This window comes from Rhinoraja longicauda, chromosome 31 (assembly GCF_053455715.1).
Source record: "Rhinoraja longicauda isolate Sanriku21f chromosome 31, sRhiLon1.1, whole genome shotgun sequence".
Classification (NCBI taxonomy): domain Eukaryota; kingdom Metazoa; phylum Chordata; class Chondrichthyes; order Rajiformes; family Arhynchobatidae; genus Rhinoraja; species Rhinoraja longicauda.
The window spans coordinates 17,224,722-17,246,583 of NC_135983.1; the positions used below are offsets into that span (position 1 = coordinate 17,224,722).

At 43.6% G+C, this 21,862-nt stretch overlaps 1 protein-coding gene across 5 annotated transcripts in view; it reads left to right on the forward strand.

Moving 5' to 3' along the window:
- The first annotated feature begins 718 nt into the window (after positions 1 to 718).
- Positions 719 to 21,862, forward strand: part of LOC144608490 (potassium channel subfamily T member 1-like) — a 291,806-nt gene continuing 270,662 nt past the window's right edge. For all 5 annotated transcript variants that reach the window (XM_078426315.1, XM_078426319.1, XM_078426320.1 and 2 more), the window contains exon 1: positions 719 to 797. In XM_078426315.1, the coding sequence (XP_078282441.1) occupies positions 727 to 797 (71 nt within the window). In that variant the 5' untranslated portion in view covers positions 719 to 726. The remainder of the gene's footprint in view (positions 798 to 21,862) is intronic.

The window sequence follows — 21,862 nt, forward strand, 5'->3', positions numbered from 1 at the left end:
CCCCTACCTCTCTATTCCAGCCCCTCTGAAGCAGAGTCTCGACCCGAGACGTCGTCTGTCCATTCCTTCCACCGATGCTGCCTGACCCACTGAGTTCCTCCAGCATTCTGTTTTTCTTTCCCCCGGCGGTATAAGTCTTGCTGAAGTGGGTGCTGACTAATCAATGGATCTAGTTGATGTCCTTTGAGCTGGGAGTGCCGGATTTGCAGCTGAGTGTGGACACGCTCAGTTAATATCACCTCGACCCAGCCGCCGCCCGCTTCAACAGGTGACCCTCACCACTGGCTCTGGACCACTGAGGGTTTGCGTGATGTAAAGGCTGAGGCTCCTGCTGCAACTCCACGAAACCTTCTCCCCTCCCACCGCCAACGACCTGCGCTCTGCCACAGCAACTTTTCTCCCGGAGTTAACCCCAGAGAAGGCGTGCATTTGAGCACAGATGCATGCACTTCCCCATCGTGGGAAACTTGGCAACTTCACCACCGACTAGATCTCTGTATTTCGAGCTCTAGCCCACCCCCACCCACCCATCCACCCCCCACCCACCCTGCCTCCCCCCACCCACCCTGCCTCCCCCCCCAAGCCACTACCTCGTGTGTGAAGGACGAGTTTTGAGGGTTTGAGGCGAGCAGACGGACTGTGTTTCCCGGTTCATCTGGCGCTGGGGACTCACGACTGAAGCAGTGACCGAGGCGCCGGCACCCACCAAGCCCAGCCCAGCACAGCATGTGCAGCGAGTGCTACACCAACCGCTCATTTGTCTTCGACGATGGGACGTCGAATAAACACACCTCCAGGTAATCCCTGCTTGCGAGAGGGGAAAGCCCTCGGATTGCCAGCTCTGAGCGGAGCCGCTGCCCTGGACATGGGAGCTGACACCCAGTCCATCCCTTGGCAATACCCACCTTCGCTGGACTTGTCCATGTTGGCGTCACTGTGGGAGTAGGTTATATTTGGAATACTCCCTCCCAATTAACCGGCGGCTTCACCTCATTGTTCCAGGTCGTGATTTCTGTTGTAGTAGCGATCGGCGTTTCCCTTTGTGTGACAATGTCTCTGCGTGTGTGTGTGTCACTGTGTGTGTGAGAGAGAGAGAGAGACTCTCTCTGTACGACTCTCGGTGTATATGTGCCATACTGTGTGTATGTGTGTGTGTATATGTGTGTGTGCGTGTATTGTGTACACGTATGTGTGTGTGTCACACTCTGTCCGTGTGTGAGACACACTCTGTACGACTGTGTGCATGTGTCATTCTGTGTGTGTGTGTGTATATGTGTGTGTGTGTGTGTGTGTGTGTGCGTGAGAGAGAGACAGAGACTCTCTCTACGACTCTGTGTATGTGCCACACTGTGTGTGTGTGTGTGTGTGTGTCACTGTGTGTGTGTCACTGTGTGTGTCACTGTGTGTGTGTGTGTGTCACTGTGTCACCGTGTGTGTGTGTCACTGTGTGTGTGTCACTGTGTGTGTGTGTGTGTGTCACTGTGTGTGTGTGTGTGACACTGTGGGAGTGAGAGAGACTGTACGACTGTGCGTGTGTGCGTGTCACACTGTGTAACTTTCTTTCTGTGCGACTGTATGTGTATATTTGTGACTGTAACACTGTGTGAGACTCTCTGTACGTCTCTCTCTGCGCGTGTGTGTATCACACTGTGTGTGTGTGTGTGTGTATCTTTCTGTGCCTGTGTGTGTATCACTCTGTGTGTATGTCTTTTTCAATGTAGTTCTTTCAGGCTCTGTATTGTATTTTCTGTGCGCATGTGTCGCTCTGTGTCTATGGATTGTGTACACGTATGTGTGTGCATGTATAAATGCCTGTGTCACACTGTCTCTGTATGTGTGACACTGTCTCTGTGTGTGTGTGTGTGTGTGTGTGTGTGTATGTGTGTGTCTATTGGCGTATTTCTGTATGTCTCTAGATATTTGTTATGTGTGTGTGTCAGTATTGTTTGTGTGTGTGTGTGTGTGTGTGTGTGTGTGTATCTCAGTGTTGTTTGTGTGTGTCTCAGTGTTTGTGTGTGTCTGTTTGTGTGTGTCTGTGTGTGTGTGTGTGTCTGTGTGTGTATCTCAGTATTGTGTGTGTGTGTGTGTGTCCCTGTGTTTGGACACGCTTTTGGTTATGTTTCGTGTGTCTGCTTTGGGAAGTATTTTTAGGCAGGGATTTATTTAATGGCCAGCAGCAGGTTTTAGCGAAAGCATCCGTTCTCTTTCCCGTTGGTGCGATGCCGGACAGATGTTGGGTGGGTGAAAGATTCAGCGATGCCGGACAGATGTTGGATGGGTGAAAGATTCAGCGATGCCGGACAGATGTTGGGTGGGTGAAAGATTCAGCGATGAATCGTTGCATCTCGCAGCGCATCAGTGTAACCAACACTGAGGAAGGGCCAGAAACGCAACCCATTCCTTCTCTCCAGAGATGCTGCCTGTCCCGCTGAGTTACTCCAGCATTTTGTGTCTATCGTTCTATCTTTAGAGTTAATGCCATGTTCTGCAAGTTACAGGGACGTGAATTTCAAGGCAGTTTATGTGGAAAGCTCGCCAGCGGAGAGGAACAAGTGTTTCTGGAAGATTGGCACAAAAAGCTGGAGTAACTCAGCGGGTCAGGCAGCATCTCTGGAGAAAGTGAACAGGCCACGTGTCGGTTCGAGACCCTCCTTCGGTTTAAACCAGCATCTGCAGTTCCTTCCTACACAGTGTTTCTGGAAGTCCTGGGGGGTTTCTGAGAGGATTGTATGTAGCTCAGGGCTCGCCCACCCTCCCGAGGGGCTTCTTTTTGTTTAAACTTTGCAGGGTTAATACTTTACTGAACGCAAAATCATTTACGGAGCCCCATGGGGAAAAATAATAGAAGTGCAAAGAACGAGGCAGTGCGCTCAAATGGACGGAATGGTCGCGATGGGCCGAATGTCCTGGCGATTGTGAGATTAGTGCCGAAAGTGCGGGAGTCCTGGGAGTAGGAAGTGAAATGAAGTCTGCAAAATAGAAAATAGTTCAAGGACGCAGCGGGTGGATGAGAAAGTGGGATAACCTAGAACGAGTGTGTTTGGGTGCTCGATGGTCGGCATGGACTCAATGGGCCGAAGGGCATGTATCTTTGATTCAAAAAATGAGCTCTGTGGGCATGAAGTAACCTTGATCGGTTGCCAAAATAAATACTGTGGGACGCGACCAAAGTTGTTATGAGCAAGAAAGGAGACCGCTGTTTAAATGTTGTGTTTCTGTAGTGCCACATTTAGAAAAGAAAGCAAACGAGAAAAAATAATAGAGATAAGGGTTTGCGCAGTAAATGGCGATAATTTTTGAAGCAAATTAATTGGAATGAAGTATAATGCAATGAATCTTGACTTTAACATCATGATTGGGGGTGGGGTGCAAGGCAACTGTTCAGGTAGAGTAGAAATGCACCTGACACAGAGAGGAGAGACTGGAGGGGAAAGTGGGAAAATTACAAGAACAGGTTTGAGAAATTGAAGGTGAACAATTGAGTGGGAAAAGAAGATAGGGGAGACGTTCTTATTGTACACGAGGTGAATTTGGATCATGTAAATGGTGAATTGGCAACCGAACCAAGTTGTTTTCCCATGACCATTGGAATGGCTTTGACTGTAACCTCTTGGCCAAAGACCAGAGGGTAACGTGGGAAAGGGAGGAGAAAAATAACTCAGGACACATTTCTTTAGTTAATCAACGTGACCAGTTTATTGTAAAACTGTCAGTTTGCCTTTATGCATTGGAGCACATTGTTTCCTAAAAGGAAATGCCTTCTGCAGAAACAAATCCGCATCAGTGTGAAAATATGTGTGTGTGCCATCTCAGGAAATTAGCATTAATAGTTATATTACTGGATGATATTTAAACCTCTGAAACTATTGAAATATTTTACTCCCAGATTCGCACTTCTGAGGTGAGTGGGGTGGAAGTAAATGTTATGTCACGGCATAATATATATGGGGAAATTGCAATTCAGTTTTGAATTGATTGAAAGATACAGCATGGAAACAGGCCCTTCGCCCATTGACCACTTGTTCTTGTTGGTTCCATATTATCCCACTTTCGTATCCACTCCCTGCACACTCGAGTCAAGTTGCAGAAGCCAATTAACCTACTAATCCACAAGTCTGGGGCATGTGGGAGGAAACCGGATCACCTGAAGGAAACCCATGCACGTCGGGATTGAACCCAGGTATCTGGCACTGTGAGGTGGCAGCTCTATTAATTATGCCACCCATAAATTGTTACATACCCACAACATTTGTGGAATTTAGAAGGATGAGAGGGGATCTTATAGAAACATATAAAATTATAAAAGGACTGGACAAGCTAGATGCAGAAAAAAATGTTCCCAATGTTGGGGGAGTCCAGAACCAGGGGCCACAGTCTAAGACTGAAGGGGAGGCCATTTAAAACTGAGATGAGAAAAAAACTTTTTCACCCAGAGAGTTGTGAATTTGTGGAATTCTCTGCCACAGAAGTCAGTAGGGGCCAATTCACTGGATGAATTTAAAAGAGAGTTGGATAGAGCTCTAGGGGCTAGTGGGATCAAGGGATATGGGGAGAAAGCAGGCACGGGTTACTGATTGTGGATGATCAGCCATGATCATAATGAATGGCAGTGCTGGCTCGAAGGGCCAAATGGCCTCCTCCTGCACCTATTTTCTATGTAACATTGATTATTGATTCATAATTAAGAATAATACATGGATATAAACATCAACATAAATCTACTTTTCTCCAATAAAATGAATGAATACCAATATTATTCCATCCTACCTCTCCTCTTGCACACCGGTGATTACAATTACAAGATTCCTCACATGGAAATTGTAGTTCTCATATAATTAGATTTGGTGATCCATAAAATCAGTCAGAAAACAGAATTAAACAATCAGTCAATTAGAACTGATTTCAGTCAGAGGGTGGTGAAGGTGTGGAATTCTCTGCCTCAGAAGGCAGTGGAGGCCAGTTCGTTGGATGCTTTCAAGAGAGAGCTGGATAGAGCTCTTGAGGATAGCGGAGTGAGGGGGTATGGGGAGAAGGCAGGAACGGGGTACTGATTGAGTGATCAGCCATGATCGCATTGAATGGCGGTGCTGGCTCGAAGGGCTGAATGGCCTACTCCTGCACCTATTGTCTATTGTCTATTGTCTATTGAAAGGAAATGTAAATACACAGAAATTAAAACAAAGAAACTACACATTTAGCCCAATCTTCCGGTGACTGTGTTTCTCGTGTTTCCCCTCTCCACTCCCAACACCCACCACGCCTGACAGCACACAACTCTGTTTCTCCTTTTTTTTCCCCCTCCAGCATTTGCTTGTTTCATTGCCTTTAAATGCACTTGTTCTCTTCACATACTTAAACAAAAAGAAATTCTTAAATCTTAACAATCCTCTGGATAAATGACATTTACGAATTTCCCAGTAGATTTTTTATATTCTTATGTTTATGCCACTTACTTTTGGTTTCCCTCAAGTGTTGCCATTTTTGGTACATCAAACATAAAATTTCTTCATAATTTTATAGTCAGAGCATTATCTTCTGTATGTCTTAGAAACATAGAAACATAGAAAATAGGTGCAGGAGTAGGCCATTCAGCCCTTCGAGCCTGCACCGCCATTCAATATGATCATGGCTGATCATCCAGCTCAGTAACCTGTACCTGCCTTCTCTCCATACCCCCTGATCCCTTTAACCCCAAGGGCCACATCTAACTCCCTCTTAAATATAGCCAATGAACTGGCCTCAACTACCTTCTGTGGCAGAGAATTCCACAGACTCACCACTCTCTGTGTCAAGAAATGTTTTCTCATCTCGGTCCTAAAAGACTTCCCCCTTATCCTTAAGCTGTGACCCCTGGTTCTGGACTTCCCCAACATCGGGAACAATCTTCCCGCATCTAGCCTCTCCAACCCCTTAAGAATTTTATATGTTTCTATAAGACCCTCCCCTCAGTCTTCTAAATTCCAGCGAGTATAAGCCTAGTCTATCCAACCTTTCTTCATATGAAAATCCTGCCATCCCAGGGATCAATCTGGTGAACCTAACCAGGTTTGAATGGTCAAACATAAAATTACATTATAATATAATAGTCATAGAATAGAATAGTCTATGTCTAAAATATTTTGGTTTTGCTGTTTTACAGTCATGCCACACAGAAACAGGACCTTTGCCCAGCAAGTCAGGCAGTATTTCTGAAGGGTATTTCTGACAAGCGACAATTCTAGCCGGGATAAAAATCTGAAGAAGGGTCCCAAAATATCATCTGTCCATTCACTCCAGAGACGTTGCCTGACCCATTGAGCTCCTCTGGCACTTTGTGTGTTTTGCTCAATAATCCAGCATCTGCACTGTCTTGTGTCTCGATTTTTCTATGATGTTCTTTAAAAAAAATCTAAATAAATCTAGTAATTAGGAGATATTTTTTATTCATCTGTGTGTCCCCAGCATTAAAATTGTGCATCCCTATTTGCCCCAGCTGATAGGATTGCTGGGGCCTCTTAGAAGGCAATTGGCACTCAACATGTTTTTTGAGGGGTTGCAGTTATCTTTGTCCAGCATGTATCCTTTAAATGTTGCCCCTCTCGCCTTAAAGCTATGCCCTCTAGTCCTGGGGGGAAAAAAAGGTTCTGGCTGTCTACCCTATATATGCCTCTCATTATTTTAAATACTGCTGTCACGCCTGTCCTCTGCCTGCAACATTCCAGAGAAAGCAACCCAAGTCTGTCCAACCTCTCCCTGTCTGGTAAACCTCTTCTGCACCCTCTCCAAAACCCTCACATACTTCCTGTAATGGGGTGATCAGAACTCCACACAATACTCAAAATGCAGCCCGACTAATGTCCTATAAATCTGCAACATGTCATCCTGACTCTTAAACCCAATGTTCTATTGTCTCCTATATTTTCAAGCATTTATAATCGGACATCCATCCAAAGCTGTGGACAGGTGTCTGATTATGAAAAGCCTAGCAATAGAAAGCCAAAGAAAGAAAATGTTTCAATGCCTTAGGAGCCACTGCTCCTCCTTACTGTTCTGGATCATTTATAATTATTTTTAAAATGTCCAATATGTGTCCAATTTTACCCTGTATAGGTAATCTACAATACCTTTCTGATCTGTTTCACTGCACATTTGTCAGGACTGTATATCCTCTGTGTTGTGCATTGATTGCTGAATCTTATTTCCTCTTCAAATGCTCTTATCCTGCTGTCCTGTGCCAAAGGAATCGTTCTTGTGTATCGCTCAGCAAATTATCGATTGGAAAATCTCCTAAGTCTCATCTTCTGTAATGAGAAGTAAATCTTCACCGTACATCTTATCTGCAACTTTTTTTGATGTAGCCGCTTCCTTTTTGAAGTCAAGATTCAAGCAGTTTTCAAACATCTTTTCACGATTCAAACAATATTTCATTGTTACCTGCCCCACAATTTGTACTGTGATAGGATAGTTCCCTTTTACCTAGCTCCAATTCCTTTTTCTATACAACTTAATATTCCATTTCCAGACTTTGAGGTTTTGATATCTTTGAGGATATAACAAGACTTTGATCTTTATTACAAATCCATTCATCCCCATATTCCTCTATTTATTTTCCTCCTCATTGCCCCTGATTTATTACCTATCACCTGTCTGACATCTACTTGGAATCCCCTCCAATTTCTAATCAGAGATCCAATGCAATTATCACAAAATTAGTCACATTCTAAAGATGGGTCTCGACCCGAAACGTCATCCATTCCTTCTATCCAGAGATGCTGCCTGTCCCGCTGAGTTACTCCAGCATTTTGTGTCTATCTTCGGTTTAAACCAGCACCTGCAGTTCCTTCTCACAACCAATACAATTAGTGTTTAGTCTAGAGACACAGCGCGGAAACAGGACCTTTGGCCCATCGAGTCTACGTTGACCAGCGATCCCCATTAACTAGCACTATCCTACACACTTGGCGCAATTTACAATTCTTGCTGAAATCAATTAACCTACGAACCTGTACATGTTTGGAATGTGGGAGGAAACCAGATCTCCCGGAGAAAAGCCATGCGGCTATGGGGAGAACGTACAAACACCGTACAGACAGCACCCGTAGTCCGAATCGAACCTGGGTCTCTGGCACTGAAAGGCAGCAACTCTACCGCTGCGCCATCATGGTCACAAATTCTGTTCCCTGGTCACCGATCACAACCAACTATCTCCGCAGCGACCACTTTTAGAACTTTAGATTGCAGGTAAATTTGTGTGAAGAAAGATCCATGGCCTGTCCTGTTCCTCCACAGATGCTGCCTGCTTCATTGAGTCACTCCTGCACTTTGTGTATTGTTAATATCCAGCAACTGCAGTTCCCTGTGTGTCCATTTTGTTTGCATTTGGTCCATTACTTGTATCATTGCACTGTTTTGTTTCCTGCTATAGGAAAGATGTTGTTAAGCTGGAAAAAGTATGGTGCAGATTTACGAGGATGTTGCCAGGACTTGAGGGACTGAGCTATAGTGGGAGGGCGAGCAAGCTAGGGCTTTATTCCTTGGTGTGCAGGAGGATAAGGGGTGATCTTGTAGAGGTGTACAAGATCATGAGGGGAATAGATAAGATGAATGCACAGTCTTTTATCCAGAACAGGGGAATCAGAGGACATTGGTTTAAGGTGAGAGGAGAGATGGATGGATGAAACGAGCAGCCAGGTGGGGTGATTGTGATAGGTACTATTACAACATAAAAAATAAATTTGGGCAGATACATGGTAGGGAAGGTTTATAAGGATATGGGCGAAATGAGGGCAGGTGGAACTAATATAGATGGGCATCTTTGTTGGCATAGGTAGTGGGCCGAAGGGCCTGTTTCCAGGCTGTATGACTCTGACTCTTAGTGATAGATGGATACAGGTGAGGGTTGGAGTAAGTGACAAAGGAGACATAAGTGTGTCAAATAAGGGGAGAGGAGGAGTGAAATGTAAAGCCAGGGCAGATTTGGGAGAGAGGGGGGGGGGGGGGGAATGGGGGAATGGAGATGGGAGTTCAAAGGAGCAGGGAGACTGGAAGGGGGATTGGAAAGTTATCAGAGTGGGGATGGATTCTGAAAATGATAGCGTTCAATTCCTTTTGCAATTTGTCAGGCAATGAAACTCACCATTACCTGTATGGGGGCAACATTCGAATAAGGTGATACTCAGCACTCAGGATAGGAGTCCCAGAATGCTGGGTTTCCCCTTACTAGAATTCACTTATCAGGCCCAGCTTGAATGTTGCTCGGGTCTTATTGTTTGTGGTGGTGGTGAGCTTCATTATCTGAGGACTTGCAAATGGAACAAAAGATTGTTCAGTCTGAAGAAGGGTCCTGAGCCAAAACATCATCTGTTCATCTCCCTCCCAAGATGCTGCCTGATGCAGATGATACAAAGCTGGGTGGCAGTGTGAACTGTGAGGAAGATGCTATGAGGTTGCAGGGTGACTTGGACAGGTTGTGTGAGTGGGCAGATGCATGGCAGATGCAGTTTAATCTGGATAAGTGTGAGGTTATCCACTTTGGTGGTAAGAATAGGAAGGCAGAGTATTATCTGAATGGTGTCAAGTTAGGAACAGGGGACGTACAACGAGATCTGGGTGTCCTAGTGCATCAGTCACTGAAAGGAAGCATGCAGGTACAGCAGGCAGTGAAGAAAGCCAATGGAATGTTAGCCTTCATAACAAGAGGAGTTGAGTATAGGAGCAAAGAGGTCCTTCTGCAGTTGTACAGGGCCCTAGTGAGACCGCACCTGGAATACTGTGTGCAGTTTTGGTCTCCAAATTTGAGGAAGGATATTCTTGCTATTGAGGTCGTGCAGCGTAGGTTTACTAGGTTAATTCCCGGAATGGCGGGACTTTCATATGTTGAAAGACTGGAGCGACTAGGCTTGTATACACTGGAATTTAGAAGGATGAGAGGAGATCTTATCGAAACATATAAGATTATTAAGGGGTTGGACACGTTAGAGGCAGGAAACATGTTCCCAATGTTGGAGGAGTCCAGAACAAGGGGCCACAGTTTAAGAATAAGGGGTAGGCCATTTAGAACTGAGATGAGGAAAAACTTTTTCAGTCAGAGAGTTGTGAATCTGTGGAATTCTCTGCCTCAGAAGGCAATGGAGGCCAATTCTCTGAATGCATTCAAGAGAGAGCTGGATAGAGCTCTAAAGGATAGTGGAGTCAGGGGGTATGGGGAGAAGGCAGGAACGGGGTACTGATTAAAAATGATCAGCCATGATCACATTGAATGGCGGTGCTGGCTCAAAGGGCCGAATGGCCTCCTCCTGCACCTATTGTCTATTGACACCGCTGAGTTCCTCCAACACTTTGTGTTTTCAGCATCTGCAGTTCCATGTGTCTTCTTAGTAATAAGGAAGACCAGTGAGAAGAATGTGGAATGGGTAGGCATTAAGATATATCACAGTGGAAAGGGATTTAGTGCATTGGGTAAAATCATTTTTTGTTGAATCGGCTAAAACCTTTGGTATACATCAAATTTTGCACTTCATCCACTAGGTTTTACTGAAACAAATTTTGGACAGACCATAAGCAACGGGTCACTTAATTAAATATTGATCTGAGGCATTTTGAAAGCAGCTGAATATTTTCCTTTTTTGTGTAAATTTTCTCTTTCATAATGCTACATAATTATACGATGAAAGGGAGAAAATTGTGGCTAATAAATTGTTTTTCAGTGTGGCCTCCTCTCCCCTGTATGCCTGCATTACAACTATTGCTGCTGTAAAGCCAATCCATGGCACTACTTTTAAAAACTTACCATGTTTGCTAACCTTAACCTTTCAGAAGGTGATGGTGAATTACTTCCTTGAAGTATGGCAGGAAATTTCCATCGCAGTGTCTTTAGTTCGAGACATTCAGTGTTTAGATGCAGACAACAAAAGAGCAGTTATATATTTCCAAGTCAAAATGGATTATGATGTGGAGGAGAAATTGTAGATGGTAGTGGTTCCAAAGTGATACTAACCATTCTATTGAATTTCAAAATCCTTGAGTACCATGCACACTGACTAAACTGACTAAGTCCTGAAGAAAAGTCCTGTCCTGACTAAACTGACCTTTCTTTAGACTGATTGGAGTGGGAGTGGGGGTGGGAAAGAGAAAGCCTTTGACACTTGCATCATCCACCTGTCAGTTTCCTATATCCGCCACTTCCCATCTTTCAAATCCATCTTTCTTCCTACTACTACAAACAGTCTGAAGAAGGATCCCAATCCAAAACGTTGTCTGTTCATTCCCTCCATAGATGCCTCCTGACCTGTTGAGTTCAATGGTCCTTTATTGTCACGTGTACCGGGGTACAATGAAATTTGATTTACCATACAGTCATACCAAAAAAGCAACAAGACACAAAACGACATAAAGATTAAACATAAACAGCACCACAGCGGCGTACGAGAATCCCCAGGGCACACAGCAGAATCGGAGACCAACAGCCATCAATTCAAAGTTCGGGCCACACACACACGCTCTTTCACTGTCATGAGACCAGAGTTGTACCGACCGCTGTCACTTTCTCTGCAGTCCCTCTCCACCCGAACAGTCAGAAAGCCGTCCACACTCGCAGCAGACTCCAGGATGTTCTCATGGTGCAATGGCCCCGCAAACACCAAGATCACTGCACTCACGGCACTCCATCTGAGTCCCCACCAGCGCAGGCAGCACATCCATCTTGTTTTTTGGCGACCTCGTATTCCCCGCTGTGATGGAAGGTGAATAACCTTTACCCCCTTCATCCTCCTCTCCCGCGTTCGGGGCGATCGAGGCTCCCACGATTGGGGCGGTCGAAGCTCCTGCGGTTGGGGCTCCCGAAGCCAATCCCTAACAAAGGGACCACCAGCTCCACTATGTTGGGCCGCAGTGCGGACAGAGATACGAAACGGAAAAGGTTGCATCTCCGTTGAGGGAAGAGATAAAAAACGTTTCCCTCAACCCCCCACCCCCCACATAATAGAAAAACTAAAGATACACTAAAACATACAAATAAAAAGACTAAAAACAACAAAAGAAGAAAGGGGCGAGACCGGCTGTTGGCGAGGCTCCTCTTACAGGGGCACTTGGAGTCCCTGCAGCACTACATTTTGTTCCCTATTGCCAATATTTACAAGACTTTGCGTGAACAAGTCCTACACTCCTGCCTCTGTCTTGTGAGCTGAGGTCATGTTGAATACTCTTCTTTCATTAATTTTCATGAATTCTTTTTGTTCTTGTAACAGTTACGATTCAAAGGGCGGCTGTCTCTTAAGATTGTAGACATGGGATTTCCATAGAAATAGTGTTGGTTACTGACATTGGATGGTGTTAGTTCAATTTACTCTTCAAACTGTTAGCTTGTAAATACTTCATCAGAGAAGAGCAATGCAGAAATTTAAGCCTTTTGATGTCTGATGGAGAAATTATGCTACAATTCTCTTTGACTGCACAATCTGCAACAAACAAAAAAAATTAATTAGGTCGAAGAAAAAAGAGGGATCTGTGTTGGAGAAAAAGGTGCAAATTTGAATTACACTTTTATGTCAAAAAAGATGCTCTTGATTAAAAGGAAAATGTCCAATTGTATTAAAAAAAAACCTGATAATTACCCACCACATCTGGCAAACCACGATCTGACCTGTCATCATTGTACATGGAACTGTACAGGATTAGGCCTTTCATCCCACAATGTCCATGCTGAACATGGTACCATTTTCGTTAAACTAATCTCTTCTGCCTGTTCATGATCTATATCCTCCTGTTCCCTACATATTCATGTGCCTATCCAAAACCCTTTTAAAATGCTACTATTGTATCTGCCTCCACCACCTCCCAGGCAGTGCATTCCTGGCAACCACCAGGAAAAACAAAACTTCCACCCCCCCCCCCTCCCCATCTCCTTTAAACTTTTCTTTTTTTGCCTATTTGCTATTTCTCTACCCTTGACATTTCCAACCTGGGTAATCGGTTCTGACTGTCTACCTTGTCAAAGCTTCTCATAATTTTATATACTGCTATTTAGGTATACTTATCAAGCAATCTGTCCTTATCCTTTTCACTTTTGCAATTTGTGATGGATTTGCTGTTAATTTCCTGCTCAGCTGCTTCTTGGATTTTGCAGAACTAATTAAGTTTAAAAAAAAATTGAATACCAATTTTCCACTTTGCATTTTCGTTTATTTCCAAAGTACAACATTTATTTGAAGATTAATTCCTTTTTCCACACTCTAGAACAATTATACAAATCATTTGCAACACAGGATATTGTCCTTTTGGAAAAAAAAAATGTTGCGCTCTGCAATTTCACTGCCAACAACACAGTGTTGTGTACAATTCTGCCGGCAATTTTATACTCCTATCATAAAGAAATACCGGCACTGACGAAGAAGCAGAGAAAGATTTAAAAGGTGACACCACAAATGCAAGAACAAATATACCAGAAATGGTGAGACACTCAAATAATTCTGATACAACTAAAGCGAGACACAAAGCTAGCTTCATAAACTAATCAGTTTTTGCATCAACTAAAGGGCCTGTCCCACTTAGGCGATTTTAAGGCGACTGCCGGTCTGTCGACGACTGTTCACCGGGGTGTCGCGGGCATGATCGTGAGGAGTCTTCCAAAGATCGTAGTGGATCTCAGCGCGCCGCCGAGAAATCAAACGGTTTGAAATCTCTCGGTGACAGCTGGCTTGTCGCCAGGCATCGTTGCTTATTGCGGGCGCTGTCGCCTGCTGTCCCCAGGTTTGATAGGTTCTCTTAAGATGCATTTAGAACCTCAATAATATTAAAATAAGTAAAGTCATTTCAAAATACCATAAAATGCTTGTGTTTAACCAATTTATTTACCGTCAGGACATTTGAGAGCTAGATTGGAGGCGACAGTTTGACGGTCAGGTAAGCGTGGGAATTTTCGCAATGTTTTTGGCCTCAGCCATTACATTTAAAGTGGGCTCCCAACCCAGATATGCAACCCAGAAACCAGATATGCATCTCCCTTACATTTTCAAAGAATGCCCACACACTTTTCACAAAAATCCACTGAACCACTTAAAAAATTTTTTTTTTTAAATACAGCTATTAGGAAACTGGAAGTAAATCCGGTTTGTTCCTTGTTACAGTGAAGCTTGGTTTTTACATAACCCATACAAGGTGTTATAGTTCAAAACTCTCGTACTTACCGACTTGTCAGTGATTTCAGCGAAAACCAGGACGCTGGAGAAGCATTGACAGCGTGGGAATTTCGCGATGTTTCAGAAGACACTGTAATCTCGACCTGACTCGGCATTGTCGTGGTCATTGTCGTCGGGCAAAAGAAAAGTTCAGCGATCTGCTACGACTTTGACAGTCACCGGCAGTCGCCAAAAAGATCGCCTAAGTGGGACAGGCCCTTAGTTACTTATTTATTTATTTATTTTTTCTTATGACCATTAAAGCAATAACATTACACATCTGCATTGTTCATATTTGAGAGTAATTGATAATAATTCCATCAGGGATTATCAACATTTGATAATCACCAAGAAGTCAGTCAGGGAATTTGGAAATACAATTGGAGTCGCAGTCATGCAGCTTGGAAACAGGGCCTTTGGTCCAATGCGTCCATACCGACCAAGATGCCCCATCTAAGCTAGTCCCATTTACCTGCATTTGGCCTGATCACTCATTTCCAATTCATGTACTCGTCCAAGTGCCTTTTACATGCTATTAAAATATCTGCCTCAACTAAATTCTCTGGCAGCTCATTTCATCTTCTCACCACCATCTGGCTTTCAAGAGAGAGCTAGATAGAGCTCTTAAAGCTAGCGGAGTCAGGGGGTATGGGGAAAAGGCAGGAACGGGGTACTGATTGTGAATGATCAGCCATGATCACATTGAATGGCGGTGCTGGCTCGAAGGGCCGAATGACCTACTCCTGCGTCTATTGTCTATAAGAAGGTTGCCCCTCAGAATCTTATTAAATCTTTCCCCTCTCACTTTAAACCAATGTCCTCTGGTTTTTGATTCCCCTTCCCTGGGCAGAAGACTGTGTGCACTCACCCTATCTATTCCACATGATTGTATACACTCTATAAGATCAAGCGTGATGAATGTGTGAAACTTAGTGCCAGAGGCATTGCTTGAGCTGATAGGTACTGATGCACTAAGGGAAGGTTAAATTACATCTGAGAGAGAAGATAACGAGGATTATGATGGTAGTTAGACAGGAAAGGATGGCCGAGACCGAAGGAAGGGGAGCTTAAACACTGAATGAGCTGACTAGTTTGATTCTGCACTGCGTCTTTTTTTCTTCTAATGTTTCTGTGCAGACTCTTTTTAAAATTTGATGTGGAGTTTTCATCTAATATTGCTCTCCGTGAGGCCAAGTGAATATGATTGTTTTTTTCTGTTTCTCTCGGGTGCCCGCTGTGGTATTTTGTTTCAATTTAGTCTCAACTCAGTTTACTACCATTGTGCCCTTCAGTATCGTGTTTGTGTTTTGGATCATTTCTTTATGATTGGTTATCAAACATTATACTGTGCAAGTGCTCATTATTGCTGGCTTAATGGTGTGGAAAGAATCTGACCTTTTTTATTTCTAGTTGTTATAGATCTAGTTTACACGTTGACTCTCAAACATGAAGTCCTCTATTGCTTTGGCAGTTGTAGAAAGTAAGAAGGGAAAGGTATGGAGGACAATTGATGTAAAAATTCATGAGTTTACGAAAACACAACATAGAACAGAGCAGCACAGGAACAGGACCTTTGGCCTACAATGCACCTGCCAAAGAGGATGCCAAGATAAACTAATCTCCTCTGCTTCCAAGCGATACTTATCCTTCCATTTCCTGCATAGCCATGCACCTATCTAAAAGCCTATTTAATGCCACTATCATAATTCACCACCACCTCTGGCAGTGCATTCCAGGCACCCATCACTCTTTTTATTTAAACTTTCCCTGCAACATCCCCTTATAACTTTGTCCTTCTCACCCGAAGGCTATGCCCTCTACTCCTTGACATTTAAAGTTTCTGACTATCTACTCAATCCATGCCTCCCTTAATTGTATATACTTCCAACAGGTATATTTATAAGGTGATCAATACTTATCATTTTCCCCTCTTAAGGATAGCGGAGTCATGGGGGTATGGGGAGAAGGCAGGAACGGGGTACTGATTGAGAATGATCAGCCATGATCACGGTGAATGGCGGTGCTGGCTCGAAGGGCCGAATGGCCTACTCCTGCACCTATTGTCTATTGATGGATTTGCTCCATTTCCAGCTTAGTTGCTTCTTGAATTTTGAAGAAATAATTATGTTAAATTATATATATATTTTTAATAACAATTTTGTTTTTACCTGAAGATTAATTCCATTTCCACACTCCAGTACAAATATACAAATCACTTACTTGCACTGCAGGATATTGTCCTTCTGCCAAAAAAATGGTGTTTGGCCATTCTGCAGTGCTATGCACAATTCTGCTGGCAATTTTATAGTTTTGCAGTAAAGATGTACAGGCACTGACGAAGGTGCAGACAAATATTTAAAAGGTAATGCTACAAAAGCAAGAATATACTTACCGGAACCGATGAGTCTCCAGAATAATTCTGGCACGCCTAAAGCCAGACACTAAGCTGGCTTCACAAACGAAGCAGGTTTTGCATCACCTTTTTATTTAGATTTTCTCATAACCATTAAGGTGATAACATTACACATCTGTGCTATTCATATTTGAGAGTTGGGCATGGACAATATTTCCACCTCTTATGTTATCAATGTTTGATAATCGCCAAGAAGTCAGTTGGGAAATTTAAAAATACAATTGGAATCATAGAGTCAAACATGTTGTCCAAGATGCCCCATCTAAGGTAGTCCCATTTGCCCGCATTCGGCCCTTTCACTTTAACCCTTTCCAATCCACATACCTGTCCAAGTGTGTTTTACATGCTGTTATAGTACTTGTTTCAACTACATCCTCTGGCAGCTAATTCCAGATACCCACCACCCTCTGTCGGAAAAAGTTGCCCTTCAGATTCCTGTTAAATCTTTTCCCTCTCACCTTAAACCCATATCCTCTGGTTTTTGATTCCCCTATCCTGAGTGAAAGACTGTGTACTCGCCCTATCTTTTCCCCTCATGATTTTATACACCTCGATATGATCAAGCGTGGTTAACATGTGGAATTTGCTGCCAGAGCCACTGCTTGAGCTGATGGGTAGTGATGCACTAAGGGAAGGTTTTGTTACATCTGAGAGAGAAGATAACAGAATTATAATGGAAGTTAGACAGGAAAGGGTGGCAGGGAAGTCTTTCTTTTGAAATTTGATGTGGAGTTGTCATCATATATTGCTCTTCAGGAAGATAAGTGAATGTGTACGTTTTCTCTGTTTCTCTCAGATATCCGCTTGTATTTCTATCAATTTAGTCGCACCTCAGTACATGGCCTTTTCTTTGTATGCACAAATTTATTTTAAGCAAATTGAGGCTTCATACCTATCATATCATCATCATATCATATCATATATCTACAGCCGGAAACAGGCCTTTTCGGCCCTCCAAGTCCGTGCCGCCCAGTGATCCCCGATACATTAACACTATCCTACACCCACTAGGGACAATTTTTACATTTACCCAGCCAATTAACCTACATACCTGTACGTCTTTGGAGTGTGGGAGGAAACCGAAGATCTCGGAGAAAACCCACGCAGGTCACGGGGAGAACGTACAAACTCCTTACAGTGCAGCACCCGTAGTCAGGATCGAACCTGTGTCTCCGGCGCTGCATTCGCTGTAAAGCAGCAACTCTACCGCTGCGCTACCGTGCCGCTACCTATGTTTTCTATTAAACAATCCTATATGAACTGCTTCTCTACAGGTTTCACTTGATTGTTTATTATGCATTTACTGTTCTCAACCCATCATTTTAATGCCACAAAATCTGTTGCAAATAAGATTCCAGTTCCCATTTTCTGTGACATTTTCATTGGTTTTCAATCTTCCAATTCTGTTCTGCAAATTCATGATTACATTCTGCAGCTTCATTTAACAGATCAGAATAATCACCTGGCAGCTAGTAAGGTTTATTAAAAATGTCTTCACATTTCAGGATGCTAATATCACTGGCAAGGCCAGTCTTTATTGCATATTCCTAATTGATGTGGTGGTTTCACCGCCTCTAACTTCGGCAGTCCTCTGGTGCAGATACTTCACAGTCCTTTTCACACCTTACATGCTCTTTGTATCCTTCCATATTTCTAATTTCCCTCTCCCCTGACTCTCTGAAGAAGAGTCTTGACCCAAAATGTCACCCATTCCTTCTCCCCAGAGATGCTGCCTGCCCTGCCGATTTACTCCAGCATTTTGTCTATCTTTGGTGTTAACCAGCATATGCGGATTCTTTCTATAAATACTCCGCAGTACTGTTGGGTTGCGAAATTCAGGATTTAAACCTAATCTTTAAACTTTATGACCAGAAACTAATCCAATCTAAGAAGGTAAAGGTGTAGGTAATTTAGTCACCTAAACCCATACAGCTACTCAGTAATGTTGAACATCATTGCAGTGTGATGGGAGTTCAAGAATTTAGAACAAATGATTTGACAAAGCAGCAAGGAAGGGTTCCGATCTAAAACATCCCTCCACAGATGCTGCCTTTCCCTCCACAGATGCTGCCTGACCCCTTGATTTCCTCCAGCACTTTGTGTTTTGTACATTTGCTAGTCAGGATGGGATGGTGTGTTGGTGAAGAACACCATGTGTTCACCGTGGTGCCAGAGGGTGTGGATGTAGTGTGTGCAGAGCGAGTAAGTGCAGTGTATTTTGTAGACGGCATATGGCACAACCATGGTACAGTGCTGGTGGAGGGAACTAATGTTTAGACTTGTAGATGGGATACTTTGAGCTCAATGGCGTCAAGTTTCATGAGCATTGTATGCGATCCATTTATCCAGGCAAGTGAATGTCTTCCATCCTCCTCCTTGCTTATGCCTTCAGGTGGAGGGAATATTTTGAGGTGTCCAAAGGTTAACCATCACTATAGGTTACAGAGTATCTCTAGAGTATTTAATTGTCAACAGAACAATGAAGCTCATATTGCAGCAGTTTTACAGGCCAGTAAACATTATATACATACATCCATATATAATAATTTAAAAGATTCAATAAATTAATAACTTTAATACCAGTGCAAACAATACTGAAGTCTTTAGTGCAACCATATAGTTCATATAAGTTCATAGTTGCTGAGGTTAGTGTTGTGGGGTGTTCAAGAGCCTGGTGTTTGCAGGGAAGAAGCAGTTCTTGAACCTGGTGGTCGCGGTTTTCAGGTTCCTGCACCTTCTCCGCAATGTTAGGAGTGAAATGGGCAGGGTTTTATCAGTCTTTGGTGTTGGCTGTCCATAGATCTCTTTGATGGTGGGAGGTCAGTAGCAGAGAGGGACTGAACTGTGTCTGCTTTGCTCTTGGAGATAAAGGTATTATCTTCCCCTTTTTTAATAGCTACTGAAAGAATTATATTTCAGAAAACTTGCTGGATATTAAAATGCCAATCTGTGTCACCTCCCTTGAGCAGATCCAATACCAGTATAATGCTGTATCGCTGTTAAATGTAATTATTTATTTCTTCAGGTGCACTTCAATGTTGTTGGTGAGACCAGCATTTATTGCCCATTCATCAATGGCTCCCGAACTGAGACTTACTGCTTCATTTTAGTTAAGGTCAGCGACATTAGTGAATTGAAACACAGTGCAGGAGCAACTCTGCAAATCAGGCAGCATCTGTGGAGAGATGGACGGCGACGCTCCAGGTCTTCAGACTCATTGAGATCAAAAGAGAGGTGGGGGCGGGACAACGGCTGGCAAGTAATAGGTGAATAGGCAAGTAATAGCCTCATCGGCAGTGGGGCCTCGGCAGCAATGGGAGTCTCACCGGCAACGGGAGCTTCGACAGCAGTGGGGCCTCGGCTGTGGTGGGGCCTCACGATCGACCCGCGATCATCGGTCGATGAACGTGGGGGGGGGGGGGGGGGGGAGAGGGGAAGACAAAGGGACCCGGTATGGGGGGGCCGCCGTGAAGAACAATGGAGGACCCGGCGTGGGGGGACTGTCGTGAGGGATGGTGAGAGAACAAAGGGGGACGCGGTGTGGGGGAGGGGGGCACCCTCTAGTTTTAGAATCCTCTGCCCAGGGGTAAACCTGCATTGTTTGTTTGTTCGTTCGTTCCTGTTAAGGCGCTGTGCACATGGCAGCCAGCCAACAGTCGCTTATCTTTTTTCTTTTTTTTCACTTTTAATTCAATTTTAATTTCAAGTATTCGTGTACCTCCTGTGTTATAACTGTTGGTAGACCAATGTCCTTCCGGGGATGAATAAAGTTCTATCTTATCGGGTATGTGCCCCCACCTCTCTTTTCCACCTCTCACTCCTACTCCACTTAATCTGAAGAAAGGTCCCAACTAAAAATGTCATTTGTCTATTCTCTCCACCTGACCTCGTCAGTTCCTCCAGCATTTTGTGTTATGCTCAAGATTCCAGCAACTGCAGTTCTTTGTGTCAGCATTAGTGAATGGGTAGTGAAATGTAAACACGAGGAACTGCAGATGCTGGAACATTGCCTATCCTCGTTTCCAGACATGCTGCCTGACCTGCTGAGTTACTTGTGCCTTTATTGATGAGTGGTTGTTCTAGAGGCACGGATAACTCATCATATTTTCTTCGCTGTATTTTTCAACGTAGTGTCCTACGCCCAAGCATTACAAATCACACACATCTCTTCCAATGTACATCCTGTAGTGTGTCTAATGACCCTGCTAACCCATTCTGGCAGGGAAGTACTACGTTTGATCACCAGTCTGTCGCTGAACACTGGAGGGGAACATTGGTTCCAGTTAACTATTTCTGATAGATTTTCAACCCTACCATCTCCATCAGGACCCTGAATGAGCATGAATTCAGCCTGGCCCAGTTCCAAATAGCTGATTCGCTGTTAAATTTCACACAGGAGCGATGGCTTCTTGGAATGAGCCATTACCACCTGCTGCTTTTAGAAAAGGGGAATATCACATTCCATGTGTATTCTTACTGCAAGCAGCTTAAACAATAGCTTGATGCTTAAACTGTTGCATGTCCCTGTCTGAACAGCCCAAGGTAGACAATGTATAAGAATTCCCAGGACTAAAGAGATTGTACACTGCTTTATTTTGTACTCAATTTTTATGTTGTAGCCCACAGGCATTTTATATTTGATTCATCTGTATTAATAAAATATAATAACTCAAATTCTGAATGCAGTGGGACTTAAAATGGAAGAGAGTTGTTTCAGTTCAATTTAGAGATACAGCATGGAAACAGGCCCTTCGGCCCACCAAGTCCACCCCAACCATCGATCCCCTGTTCACACTAGTTCTATGTTAGACCACTTTCTCATCAATGTGCTACACACTAGGGGCAATTTACAGAGGCCAAGTAACCTGCACGTTTTGGGGATGTGGGAGGAAATCGGAGTACTGAGGAAACCAAGGTGGTCACAGTGAAAACGTGCAAACTCCACATAGACAGCGCCCAAGGACAAGATTGAACCTGGGTTTCCGGCACAGCAAGGCAACCTGCTGTGCCACCCTGAATTGTGCCACTGTTTTAATTTTGTTTAAACAAAGGTATATTGGTTGGTCACAAAGTGACAGCTGAAAATGCATACATTGAGAAATATGGAAATTGATAAATTATCAAATCTGATTTAAAACTGTTGACAAAAAGTAAATTGGGGCTGAAATTGCTAACTGCAATGCATAGCCTGAGAAATTGGGAAAAGTAGGTTCAAAATGGATTTGGTTAAATATTTGAAAATAATAAATGTACAAGTCTGAGGGGAGAAAAAGAATGGACAAATTGGAGATAATAA